At 48.4% G+C, this 13,971-nt stretch overlaps 1 protein-coding gene across 2 annotated transcripts; it reads left to right on the forward strand.

Moving 5' to 3' along the window:
- The first annotated feature begins 1,208 nt into the window (after positions 1–1,208).
- On the forward strand, positions 1,209–12,034 carry LOC135829182 (uncharacterized). 2 transcript variants are annotated; one of them, XM_065341592.1, is made up of 5 exons: positions 1,209–1,814; positions 5,925–6,065; positions 6,372–6,425; positions 9,615–10,741; positions 11,288–12,033. In XM_065341592.1, the coding sequence occupies exons 1-5, from the start codon at positions 1,593–1,595 to the stop codon at positions 11,349–11,351; spliced, it is 1,608 nt and encodes a 535-aa protein (XP_065197664.1). In that variant the 5' UTR covers positions 1,209–1,592; the 3' UTR covers positions 11,352–12,033. The 2 variants fall into 2 exon arrangements, with proteins under 2 accessions (XP_065197664.1, XP_065197660.1); XM_065341588.1 differs by lacking the exon at positions 1,209–1,814 and adding an exon at positions 1,870–2,524 and having other exon boundaries at positions 11,288–12,034.
- The last annotated feature ends 1,937 nt before the right edge of the window (positions 12,035–13,971 follow it).

Here is a 13,971-nt window from a genome sequence, read left to right on the forward strand (position 1 = left end):
CCGGGCCAGGGGCACTAAATTTCTAAGTCCATCATACTTCATCGGCCTCATTTCCTCTGTGCTGCGCTGATGAGTCCACAAAGGACAAAACAGTTCTGTCCGCAGATTGAGTAAGCCCATCATCACGATCACACATGTATATGTACAAAAGTCATGTACTATTCAAGAGGGCACTATTTTTCCAATTCTCGTCATCCAGATAAAAGCAAGGGAAGGCAAAGTAAAACAGAGCCTAAGTTCACGACTCAACAGAAAAGGCAACAAGAACTGCGATTTTGATCCTGAACCCCCCAGCGCAAGGACATGAACAAGAACATTAGCGAAACAACACCAAACTTGCCTCCCGGGGGGGGCACTATTCAAGAGAGGGTTTTTTTCATTGGCTCTCAGAGACAGGGGGGGGGGGGGGGGGGCAGGACTGGTACATGACTGTACAATCATGTAGATCCACTAGTACTTGAAGTATCATAGTACAGGTTTTTTTTTATTTTTATTTTTTTATTTTATTATTTTTATTATTGGGAACACAGCCCTACAAAGAGACATGTGGAGACAAACACAAGACAAGACACAGGGGATGTAGGGACGACGTGCCGATGTACAGGGAGCAACTCGACCGACCAGGGGTCTCGGCGTTAGCGTTGCAACCTGGCATCGAAAAAAAAGGGGGGGGGTGCATGGTCAGGTAGCAAAAATAATAATTTGGTGCGAGAAAGGGGCGGTAGTACTCTTGCCACTCTTTGTAGTTTGGTCTTGGATCTTGGTGTCACCATGGTCATTGGTCACTGTAGATTCGCAGCATGTGCGCATGTGCTGTCTGCTCTCGACCTAGACCAGGGCAGAGGGCCGAAGACGGACAGTCGGTGCACCGACCACATTCATTCTCCACTTGTCCTGTCCCATTCTGTCTTTCAGATCCCGACTCGGATCGACAGCAACCTGGATTTCTCGGAGTTGCCAGCAGTTGGTCACAGCTGGCCCGCAGCCTCGACTTTCTGCTCGTTATCATGACTCAAGAATGCACCACTAGGCACTAACACGGCCAACACCGCCAGTACAGTAAAAAATAACGCGGAGTTAAAACTGTATCGACTCGAAACCGCCGTACTACCCTGCAAAGATAAGACGCAGCGCAGATAAGTTAGGAGGGTCGCAGATCTGATCGAGATGTGCAATACAACAGGTCTTTAGCTCTCCCATCGACGGCTAGGCTGTAGTGTAGATAAGATAGTCTCCTACCATGACAGTATGACTTTGAGTGCCTGCACATAAAAATGCAACAGCAGAGGAAGAACACAGTCACTTGCAGCTTTGAATGATAAGTCGGAAAAGTTCCGAGAAATTGCGCCGACATGGACACGGAATAGTTGATGTTTTCAGCTTTATTCGTAGATAGTAGTATTCCAACCAGGATTAGCAGTAGAAATTTCAAGTAAGTTCTGTAGATGCAGATGGTGTCCTTAGTTGCAAATCCGTCAGGTCACATTCGTTCTTTTAGATTGGACAGTACAGGACAACATAAGTCATAACCAGGATAACAGCCCCAGGTGCTAGAGAAATCGACACGAGTCCACACTTGACCCGCGCAGTTCATGGTGTTGCAGCGCAGAGGGTGGCATGGTCGGCAGGCAGTACAGTGGGGGCAGCACGGAACAGCTACTGCACGGAGTCTGTTCACAGCGGTGACAAGTGTAAACTTCCCGCTGGCGTGTTGTGACCTTGGTGTCCCTCTTGAATCCTGGTTTGATACCCCGGATCCGCGTGCACCCGTACTCCGCCGCTGGGCTGAGCATTGGAAATCAGCACGCGAGAAGGTGAGAAATGTCAGGGGCACGGTGTTTTATTGTGGGTGTGGGTCAGGGAGAGATTTTGAAGTTGTAGTAAGTTGTGCTTGTGGACGTCGTTAGTCCGGTGGAATAGGATAATGGCAGGGTCGGAGGGAGTGTGTGATGCGTGCTCGCGCACGGTTCCTGCTAGTGCTACTACTACTACTACTAGTCGTGCCGCTGAGGGAATGTTTTCTAGCCAGCCACCGGATCATTTGGAGATCAGTTTTCTGCGATCTCTGGTGTCCGAGCTGCTGCACATCGACGAGAAAAGTTTGAATAGCAGCCTCCGACTGCTGACAGCTGCTCACAGAAAACAAAATCAACTGGCCAGCCGTCCGTCTCCGATAACAGAGGTGCGCGATGCCGGCAGTGCTGAGAACAGTCCAACTCCAGTCTGCCATCAAAGCGATGAGATCAGTTCGGCGAAAACTAACACCATCACCACCACCTCAAAAGCACCCGGAATTGGAGATGCCAAAGGCCGTACTTCAGATGGGAGCAGCAGCAGCAGCGTCGGCGGCGACTGTCGAATCCGTGGTGTCGATTCACGTGCCGTCGTCAGTAGCGGTCATATCCCAGACGACCAGATCATAGCCGCGTCTTCTTCTTTGGATTCCGCCATCGTCTGCAATCAGATGACATTGAGTGTGTTCAGAGAGATCTGCGCGAAGTCTCAGGACGCGTATCTGCAACAGGTAAGGGGTTGTTAGTCGAGCAAAGCAGGATTGTGAAAGAAATGAGCAAACTACGTCCTGCAGACCCGCCCAATTAATTATTTTTAAAGTGTCTTTTTCTGTCATGCCCCATGGTGTTTATCCAACCCCTTCAACGTTCGATGTTGACGTCTCTTGCGCTGAACAGGGCGGCACTAGTGCATTGATAGTTGTGTACATGTATTTCGATTGATTGGTGGCTCAAGACGAGCGATGGCAGAACGACCACGTACCGATATTATGTATGTGTATTAGGTCTACCCAGTGACCACGTGTAACCACTGGTAACTGTGTGCTGCCACTGACCGTCTCACTCAGTCTCACCCACTCTGACAGTCTGAGTGTGTACATGTATCATTGTATGGGCTTTCTGTAGACTGTAGTGTAGGAACAACCATGATGACTGATGTAGCCAAAGTAATTAGTTGTATGACTATGTCTATGATGACATTGCACTGCATGCAGTCTAGTACAATCATGTCCACAGAGTTTATTGAATATTGTAGTACTTGTAGTTTGTACACAAGGACACTGGACTCTTGAAGCGAGTTACACTTACAGAACAAGGAGTGGTACCAACATACATGCACTTCAAAAATTCAGACTCCAGCAGAAGAGCTTGACAGAGGATCTGTACTGTAGCCTAGGAGTATCTGGGAATTGTTGAGGACACTTGAAGTTGAAGCTGACAGTGGGAACTCGGAAGTAGCAAATTATCACAATATGAGGATTGACCCCCCCCCCCCCCCCCCCCCGCATACAGAGGTGTTGCGAGCATGTTCTTTTCAGACCAATAAGCCTCTCACTTGCCAGTGCAGTGCAAAGGAGGAGTTGCACGCCATTTGTGAAAGCTGCAAGTCTGAGAAATCTTTGGCTACATATGGGGGGGGGGGGGGGGGGGTAATCAAAAAGAGGTGCAGTACACTGGTTGACGGAGCATTTGTAATTCACGTGTCTCTGGCTATATCTATTTCAACAGTAGAGACGTCAAGTCACAATTAAATGTAATCATGTGTGAGAGCAAACTATTAAAAAGGAGTTTTTTCTTGTCTTGTCTTTGAGACTTTCAAGTCCCAAGAGGATTAGTCGGTCGCCCTTGGTTCTTCGCCACATCTCTTGGAAGGACACGTGCGGTGTGTGACTATGGTTTGACACACCGCACAGTACTCTGTAGACGAACAGCACAGACCATGTTGTTTCAATCAAGCTAGCCAAGCATACCTGGTTTGCATAACCAAAAGCATTAAAGATACACGTATGTGACACCCCCAGATCTGTTGCATAACTCTGTTCCTCACTGGTCAAAGTGTTACCAGATGATAGTAAATCTCCCCAATCTGTTGTGTGAATACTTTAGCCTAGGCTCGGATGACCTGAACCTTAACTCCCAATCAGGACGTATTCTTTCCATCGAGCATGTTGGGCAATAGTATCAGCTATTGCAATTCAATGAGTTTGTCGTGAATGGTGTTACAGTCAAACCCGTGTTAGGACGAATACCCAGAAACCGGTTGCAATTCTTCACCACAACAGCAGGTCCTCTTATCCGCCAAGGGCTATGCACAGCGAATACTGTAATTTCATAAATTGTTGGTGTACGTTTATTTTCGGTACTTTCGGTGCATCTGTTTCGTACCTAAAATTTCAATAAACCAGACAAACACTAACACACATAATCCAATGGGGAACTGCTTCTCTGTACCGAAAATTTCTGTCCACCTAACCTGGCCTTTTCCCCTCATACCGAAAATATTGAGCACCTAATATTTCTGAAATTAGAGTGCTCAAGAGAACTGTCCATAAGAGTTATGAGTCTTGACTACAATGTACATGTGTGTGTTCTCCATTAGCGAAAGTTCGTTATCAGTAGAAAAGTTCTTCCTAAAGGGATTGTAATATCACTCTGTATTATCTCAAATTGGAGACACTGGTGTAAGGAGGATTGTGTGGATGGTTGGATATCCTACTGATGACAATATTGCAAAGGATGGATCAAGAGAAGAAATCTCCACCTGAAGTAAATCCCTGGCTGTTTCCATCTTTTTATTTTATTTTACTACAAAGCACTGGCCAGCAACATAAAAGGGGAGGTAGACAAAATTGGACAAGCGAACATTGACAACACAGAGGAGCCTGGCATGCGTGCCGATGAGGTAGGTCAACCTCCCCCGACCTAGTGGTCTCGGGTTCAACAGTTGGTCTACGCATCAGGAAGGAGAAATGGACAGAGAAAGGGAGAATGAGCATGAGGAGCTTCCCAGGAGAGGAAGAGTGAGAGAGAGAGAGAGAGAAACAGAAAATGATAATAATAGAGACAACCGGTTATTTTCAGTGCTGGTGGACGTCAGTGGCCCATAGCCAATTGGTCTGGCGGAGGTGATGGTAGGCCTTGGTCTTGAATGTCGGCAATTTCTTGAGAGTTGGGCGTTCGGCGAGGATTGGGGCAGGCAGTGTGTTCCAGCTCTCCAGGACAAAGTATGGGAAGGAGCGGCGGATGAACTCTGGACTGGAGGCTGGCAGAGGAGTTGCGAGTTGGAAAGAGTGGCCACCGAGGGACTGGCGTTGCCGGCGCGTCCGGGGTGTAGCGTTAACTCTTGCTGCGGGAGATACCATGTTGGTAAGCAGAGCTGGACCTGGTATGCATTGCAGCTTATACAGGTAGCACAGCCCGTAAACATGCCTTCGGATTGGCAGGCTGGGGAGCAATGAGGGGCCAATAACCTTCATGGCTCGACGCTGGACCAGGTCCAGCTGATGGAGGTGACAATGTGCCGCACTTGCCCAGACGAGAGGGGCGTACTCCATTATAGGCCGTACAAATCCTTTGTACACAGTTAGGCGCCCTGCACTGTCCAGGATCCGAGATGCCTTTCGGAGCAGGCCGAGTCGCTGGTTGGCTCTAACGGCAAGGGAACGGATGTGGGCCCGGAAGGAGAGAGTACTGTCAAATAACACTCCTAGAAGCTTGAGCTGGGGGCTCTCAGGCACCTGCATGCCATCAAATGTGAGCTGTGGGACATCCAGGGATGGTCTGTGGCGGTCAAGGAGTATTGCCTGAGATTTTGATGGCTCGAACTTTATCTTCCATTGGGCACCCCAAGTCTGCAGGCGGTCAATAGATGCTTGGAGGCTATTGCAAGCAGCAGCGATGGTATCTGGGTTTCTGATTAGGGCATAGAGTGTTGTATCGTCTGCATAGACAGCTAGACTGGAGCCTGGGGCCAAACACTGTTCTGCATCGTTTACATATAACAGGAAAAGAGGATATAACTACTTGCTTGCCAAAGCACACTGGCAGCTGACAAACAATATCGTCTATGTATGATTCCAATATGCTGCGTTGCATGTGTTTTGTCCGCTATATTAATTATGTGTTTGCTAGCGCTCACCTCTACCTGTCGACGGCCTCGACTTTTCCATCTGGACTGATCACGACCCGCTCATACTACCAGCGGTCACAGTGAACAGCAGTAGAACTCCAAGCCCTGGTGTTTTCCCACGTCCGCTGCCTTCTTTGCAACGAGTAAGTTCTGTCATGATTTGTTAGAAACTTAGAATCCGAAAGTGTTTGATAGGTTTTAGGCGAACTTTGCTTAGGAGAATGAGTGACATTCACACTCATGGAAGATATTCCGAATCTGGTGGTACTTCACAACTCGTCCACTGTGGGGATTTTTGAAAGATGAATTTCTAGACATCAAAGAGAACTGATTTTCTCTATACACTGTGGTGCAATTTTTCTTCAAGTTCTGATACAGCGTAAGTACATTATTTTCTTGTTTGTTGACTCGTGCATACACTTTTGTTTCTTCTTTGCTTGCGTATCCAGCAACATCGCGTTGGCTCGCCTCGAAAAGACATGGAGGTTGTCTCTTCTTTGAAGGTAAGACATTAATTTTGCGGAGGAATCTAGTGTGTTTGGAAATGCTGTGGATGGTGGCAGTGTTCCCGGTGCATGTACTCGTGTATATGCTACACATTGCTGTGGCCGGGGAAGGAGAGGGGGGGGGGGGGGGGCAATGTTTTGAGTGCTGTGTTTGCCTCTGTTCACAGTGTGTTACACAACAACTTACACGTTTTTGGTTCCATGTTTGCAGGGGAAGCAGGTAATTAACATAGGCAGCTGCACACTACTTACTCAGAGCCTTTCTACGATGATCACACTCTGACATATTTCCAGTGTATCTCCTTGACTGGGTTTCTACTCTAGGTAAGCTAGTTGATAAAAAATAACATTATAATTATTGTAACCAAACCTTCTGCACTAGCAGACAGGACTGGTACATCAGCCCCCCTGCACATGACATCACAAGATGTTTGGATGGTGCATTGAGGCAGTGCAGGTGTCACATGTCGGTGTACACTGTTCTTATGATTATCATTGCAAGACATCCATACACTGTCAGTATTGCGAGTAAAATCTGAAAGTATGCCTACGTTGCATAGCAGCAAGTCCGGCTTCAGGTGCCCCCCCCCCCCCCCCCCCACCCCAGCCCCGTACTATTGTTATACATGTACATGTATTCACGGGGCAAGTTTTCACTACTCAGTACTTGAACCAGCACCTTACTCCTGAGCCAAATGCTTGGAGGCCTAGTGGCAGTGCTGCTTGTACTCACTAGTGTGGAGCCAGTTGTTGGGGAAAACCAGCCCTGAGAGGGCATGCGTATACAGCTTATCAGCGTATTTCCGATCATACATGTACATGTACATGACGAGTGTACAGGGCGCAAACCTGGCTCACTTGATTGGATTTCATTGAGCAGCAGCAGCAGTGTGCACGTGTCACACATACAGTACTGTCGGTTGCGGGAGAACTGCCCCCTCCCCCCCCCCCCCCCCCCGGGCAGCCTCCTATGGCCTAGCCTAGACCGTTCTTATTTTCATGTATTAATGCAGTCCACCGTATTATCTCTATTACAAGCGCAGTCTCTTGTAGAAGCCCAGTCTCTATTTTAAGTGTACCAACAAGCACAAAACTGCAAGTCCTGGTACCTGCTGGGAAACTTTGTGCTACTGATATACATGTAATGAATAATAAGCAATGTGCATGTACCAGGTGGTTGAAAGATTATAAGCCCAGTCTCTTGTAGAAGCCCGGGGTCCGGACTGGTTGAAAAAATATAAGCGCTGGGCTTAAAATGGAGATAATACGGTATGCGCATTTGAGTCACCGTGTATACATTGGTATGCTCTGCTTGATGAAATTCTAGCCTGGTCGTTCTTCGGCGCTCCGTTCCTCCGCGCTCCGTTCTTCCGCGCTCCGTTCTTCCGCGCTCGACAGTACTGTACTTTTACAACTAGGGGTCAAGCGGATGTACCTTTAGCTAACGAACGGGTAATTTTCTTAACGGGCGGATTAACGGGTTCCCTTTAGCAGCCATGTTTTATTTTTGCGCCAGTTTCACATAAATCATGATAGTAATTAATCTGTTCTCAGGTTGCATTTTGACATCACCAAGAGTACATACCAGCGGCACTGGTTATGTACTCTTGATATCACATTATGATTCGCAAATTGATTTGTGTCTCATAGTTGTAGAGGTACTAGTAGATATACTGGGTGCGAAAATGCAACACCAATGCAGACATCCAGCGTGGAGTTGTAAATAATTGACTGCCGCCTGGAATGCTCAGCCCCAGCAGTGTTGTTTCGTACTGATTAGATCATCGAAATCCCAACGGGTACCCTTTGACTAACGGTACCGGAGATTAACGGGCGGGTACCAGGGTACCTGGAACACCCCTTTGACCCCTATTTACAACCCTGAATATGTTAGGCATTGGTCCAAAATGTAGATGACGTCAACAGTAGATTATAATCAGGATGTGGAGGAGGATTGAGGTGTTACACTCTGTACGTTGTTGTGAGTGATGGTATGTCAAAGTGAAGCTGGAAGAAGATGACTGCTATTTCAGACGGTGGCTGGTGTAATGGGATCTGGGGTGTGATGTATGATCAAGCTGCGCCTCCTGTCTGAAACCGGACCACTAGCATGCACTATGACCTTCTACATTTAGCTCCATTTATGGACCATGATATTGACACTGATACAGTGATAGCCTGTGTTCAGTGTTCACTCACACCATGTAGATCTACCAGCACACTGAGCACACTCACCTGCCCACGGTCAGTAGACTACGACAAAATCAGGTCGCGCCTTGCCCTGCCGGAACTAACTTGCGGAAGCATGTGACGGCGTGGCACTGACTGCATGCGCGCGATCGAATGTTTCGACCACCGGTCAAAGTCAAAGTATCGCAAACCAACTAGGGTGTTCAGCGATGCCTGCTTCTTGACACCGTGGAATAGAAGGGATGGAAACATCACTATCCGCCAAACCAGAAGGGGAAAAAAATGATGGGACAGCTTGGGACTGGTTGGTTACTTCAACGTTCAACGCAGTGAACACAACGAAGTGTGTCTCAGCTCCGACCGTAGTAACGTCCGTTGACCTTGTGGACAGAGCCAGAGCCCCTTTTTTATTTTTATAGTTTTGCTGTCGGCCTAACCTGAGCTTTCCGCAGCGGAGTTTTTCGCGGGCTGCGAGCATGGACGCACATGGACAGCTGAACGTTCTGTTCACCGCTACTACTGTGAGTGAGAAAGCTAGCGACCTGTGGCCCAGTGTGGGCCAGTGTGGTTCTTGAGACGTAACCAGTTACTTGTTCGTTGTACATATCGAGTCTTGGAGATTGAAGGAGATGTCACGTTGCTTGGCGGGCTGTCCTCTCTTGAGTAGTAGCAACCGCTTCGCGTGGGTGTGCAGTGTACTAACGTTAGTACTGTGTCCACATGTCATTACACAAATCCTGTTTTCATCCTTGCTGTCTATCAATCGAGTGTCATGAAACCGTGATGAATCGATTCGCTAATTCCCCCCAGCACTAGGTAGTGGAGCTTGGGGTTTTTTTGTCGCCCCAACTTGCCCAACCAATGCACTATGTAAAATCGAGAGTTCGTTTTGCAGAATTTAATGCATGGGAGTTCGTTCAATCTCTAGGCTAACGTTTTCATAATAATATATTATTGTTTGCATGGGCTTGCGGATATCTGTTCTGGATGCTGCAGTGGTCGGAATACCCGCACCTGCCAGTGGACAAGGACAGTGTTGCGGGGGTGTGCCATGCTGTGCAAATCAAGGACCGGCTGGTCGTTGCCACGACGGTCAAGTGCGAGCAGCTGGAGAAGGTTGCTGGAGGCAGCAGTTCTGCAGACACGGACAGCGGCAGCGCAGAGGCATCACGTCGCAATGGCAGTAGTAGTGGCGGTGGCGACAGCCAGCTGTACACACGGCGCACCGTGTACCGTGCCGCCCTGTTCGTAACGGACCCGTCGCTGCGTCGCTGGCACCCGGTGGCTGCCCCGCAGGTCAACACGTCGCACACCGTGGATGGACTGTGCGTGGAGCGCATGCAGTCCAAGCTGCTGCTGGTGGTGAGACCGTGTGTGAAATCAGATGGTCCGACGTGTGTTTGGTCAATAGACAATGAAGGAGCGGAGATGACGTTGCGCTCCACCTGGACACCATTCTGCGTGGTACCTGCTGGCCATCGGTGCGGTACATTCGCGCTGATCGGCAACTTCCTTGTGGCCGCTGGAGGGAAGCTTGGTGGCGGCGACTCTGCAACCCAGCGTAGCGTATCTGCTTACGATTTCTCACGGAATGACTGGGTGCACTGGCCCAGTTTGCCCGTACCCATGTACGCTGCAGCACCGGTGGTGTTCAACGAGAATCAGTTAGTACTGTGTGGCGGTGTGCAGGGCTATGGATCAGATCGGCCCACGGACAATGAGAGCGACCACCCGGAGATGGGCCGTCACGAGGCGCTGTCCCTGAGCGTGACTGGCGACACGCCAGGCAAGGAGTGGACAATGTTCTGCTACATGAAGACGCCATGCCTGGCGCCGTCGGCAGCCAACATCTACGGAATGCTGGTGGCACACAACGGCGGTGATCCGCGCAACAGCGACGTGTCCTGGTGGGATGGCGTCAACGGAGAATGGCGCCGCGTCTCAACCCTGCCGGAAGCCTGCGTCGACTCGGCCATCATTGAGTTCTATGGCAACCTGGTCATTATTGGTGGCGAGCAGCAGGTGACAGCTACGCATGCCGCCAGCAGCAATGGCAAGAACGGTGTGGCTGACGGTCAGGAACGGATTTTCTCCACCAAAGTCTCGGCTGTGAAGATCATACGGTACGGATCATGGAACTGTGTTTGCAACTTGTGTGTTGATTCGATATAGACTGTAGGAAGAAGTGTCAACCACCACCGATCTGCTCCTGACAATTGTTGTCAGGATTCGTTTTGCGCCGTTTGCGAGGAATTGCCTCTTGCTGTTCACTTTCGAATACATGTACTACCAATGAGGAAGAGATAGTAAGGGTGCATGCACCTGAATGATATGTTTAAATTTGGGGAAACACCAACATTGCTATTCAAGCAGGATGATCTCTTTCTACCATAGGTCGCACTGTGTTGATTTCTAAGGCTAAATCATAATAGGTGACTGGAGGAGTGGGGTGGGTGGCATAGGAATCATGCCAGCAGCAATGGACATTGCAAAGTGCAGTCGTCGTGTGTACTCTGAGTAGAGTGCATTTGAAGAAAAGTAACTATTGATCTGTCCTCATACTAGTGCAGTACAATTGCCACCTACCAACTAAATTGATGTGGGCAATGCACAACAGGATGTAAATGTATATAACGTTATGTGATTTTTACCTGCCCTTCATGTAACAGGCGAAACACCGATGCGCTCTGCAGCCAACGCAAGCGAAGCGTTCAACATCTTGTGGAGGCATAAGCGCTGCATCTCGGCAAGTGACCCATTGGCTAAATTGCACGCGTGTGTGTATATGTGTATGTGTGTGTGTGTGTGTGTGTGTGTGTGTGTGTGTATGTGCGTACCATCGTGTGCATTCCTGTCCTAGTGCTTTGCAGCCACACATATTACTTGGAAAGTTTGTGACATGACGCCACATGTTTGACATTAGTAAAGTAGGGTCATAGCGTCATGCACTATCCAAGGTTAGTGCACACATGTTCTATCAATAGTAGCGAATGCATGCTCATTTTGCATTGCATGCTCTCCAAGTAACCTGTTCAGTATTTATACTATACGCCCAAAGCAGCCCTACCACATGAAGACTTTATTGTTTCCTTTTTTTTAGGTCAGCCATTCGCCTGAGTGTTTTATCAGTGCGGCCTATGAGCCCTGTTTGAGTTTCGGTTCAGTTAGAGTGCATTTAGGCAGTGATCAAATGTCACTTAGGCAAACAAACAGTATCATTATCCCAGTACTCACCACTGCATTGTTTAGGCTTCAATCCTTTTCCCATTGCCTATATTACCAGGGCTATAAGGTAGTCATGGAATAGGAAAATGAACTGAAATGTACATGTTTGCCACGTGTCCTTTTTTTCTTTCAACTGCCTTGAGCCAGAGCTTTTAAAAAAAAATATCCCTTCTTGAGAAGAATTCTTGTAGATGGTGCAGTGCATGAACTGTGTGTGTGTTGGAGAGGAAGGGGGGGGGGGGGGAGTAGATATGCTCGCATCCCTTGTGTGTACATGTATGTATCTGTGTATAATCGCGTGCGCTTGGCGCGGGTTTTGGCAGTACATTGCAAAGCCGTTACCGTCAATTGGGAGCTATTTTACATGTACATCAGTAACATGTAATTCCATTTTTCTAAAGTCCTAGCATGCTCTGCAATGTTTTGTGACTTGAGAAACTGTGTGCCATGAAGCCCTGCAATCAGGGGATGGTTTGGAAATTGCCAAAGATCCCCCCCCCCCCCGCCCACCCCCACAATCATGAGTTGTCGTGCACATATACATAGAGTAACTTACTAAGTTAGTTACTATACCGTACAACAACATACAATGTAGACATAGACATACGTGTAACGCGTTACGTCACATGACTAGTATAGTAAAGACACATTACAGTGAACCCTGTCTCAGACGACCGCTCAAGAGGCCTTCAACATCATGGTCTCTTCATCCAGGGTCATTTGGCTGGAAGTGCATGTAACACCTCTTTCAGTATCCTGCTTGCAGTGGTCTTCTTGGACCTTATCTGAGTGGTATCTGAGTGGTGGCCGCCTTGACAGGTTTTACTCTACATGTAGTGCTTGGAGTTGTAGAATTCTAGTAACATGATGTAGCACATGCATGTACGCCTGCCATGCCTGTACTGTACTGTGTCATCTGTGTGTCACTCAGCTCACTGAGTCATGTCATCCGACTGTCAGTGGTGTAGTTTGGCATCCATCATTGGCATCAATGCGACTGATTGACAACCACTAATGACTGGTGAAACTGTCCCAGAAATTCCAACAGCCTGGGCGCTGCCTAGATCTCTGGCCTTGCATATTCTAACGTATCATGGGTTGAAGTACTTCCTACACAAGTCATGTGGTTGTATTATTTTTGACGAAGACACTGACACTGGCATTGCACTTTTGATATGTGTACATGATTGTGCTTGTTGTACATGTATGAGTTTTATTTACCACTATTGATTGCTGGAAGAGTTGAAAGAATGGCCGGCTTGCAATGTATTCCTTTTCCTGGGCATAAATTAAAGGGGAAGTATACCCTAAAATCAAATTTTCACCAGTTGTAGTCTTCTGGGTGCTGAGTCGAATGGTCTTGGTCCGAGGAAGCTGCGACGCTCCCTTCCTACTTGAATCCCAATCGAACTCGCGCACTTCCACCGAAACTGGGTGACTGCGCCCTACTAGATGGGGATTTGTATGCAAAATGTCACTAAAAGCGCCATTTCGTTCTTATAAAAGCACGGATGACCGCGATTGGCCCATATGTTGTAGTCTTTTGGACGCTGAGTCGACTGGTTTTGGTCCGAAAAGGCTGCGATGCAGCGTTCCTCCTTTATTCCCAATCGAACATGGTTGAACAAGCGGTCACGTGCTCCTGGGTGCCCAAATCACCTGGTCACCGCGCCAGCAGGTGACAACTTTCACACCAAGGTTCAACTCGAGTTCAACTCGAGTGACAGGACTGCACCCAAAAAAGGTCAAACAGGCTAGTAAGTTGTACCCTGCAGGCACGGTGACCAGCTGACTGGTGTACGCAGGAGCACGTGACCGCTTGTTCAACCATGTTCGATTGGGAATAAAGGAGGAACGGTGCATCGCAGCCTTTTCGGACCAAAACCAGTCGACTCAGCGTCCAAAAGACTACAACATATGGGCCAATCGCGGTCATCCGTGCTTTTATAAGAACGAAATGGCGCTTTTAGTGACATTTTGCATACAAATCCCCATCTAGTAGGGCGCAGTCACCCAGTTTCGGTGGAAGTGCGCGAGTTCGATTGGGATTCAAGTAGGAAGGGAGCGTCGCAGCTTCCTCGGACCAAGACCATTCGACTCAGCACCCAGAAGACTACAACTGGTGAAA

Source organism: Sycon ciliatum, chromosome 1 (assembly GCF_964019385.1).
Source record: "Sycon ciliatum chromosome 1, ocSycCili1.1, whole genome shotgun sequence".
Classification (NCBI taxonomy): domain Eukaryota; kingdom Metazoa; phylum Porifera; class Calcarea; order Leucosolenida; family Sycettidae; genus Sycon; species Sycon ciliatum.

What these genes read in the sequence shown, in the direction of transcription:
- LOC135829182 (XM_065341588.1), top strand. Translation starts at nt 1,925, where the DNA reads ATGGCAGGGTCGGAGGGAGTGTGTGATGCGTGCTCGCGCACGGTTCCT. An exon ending in AGGACGCGTATCTGCAACAG is followed by an intron (nt 2,525 to 5,924) that starts GTAAGGGGTTGT and finishes TGTGTTTGCTAG; the next exon opens with CGCTCACCTCTACCTGTCGA. An exon ending in AGGTTGTCTCTTCTTTGAAG is followed by an intron (nt 6,426 to 9,614) that starts GTAAGACATTAA and finishes TGGATGCTGCAG; the next exon opens with TGGTCGGAATACCCGCACCT.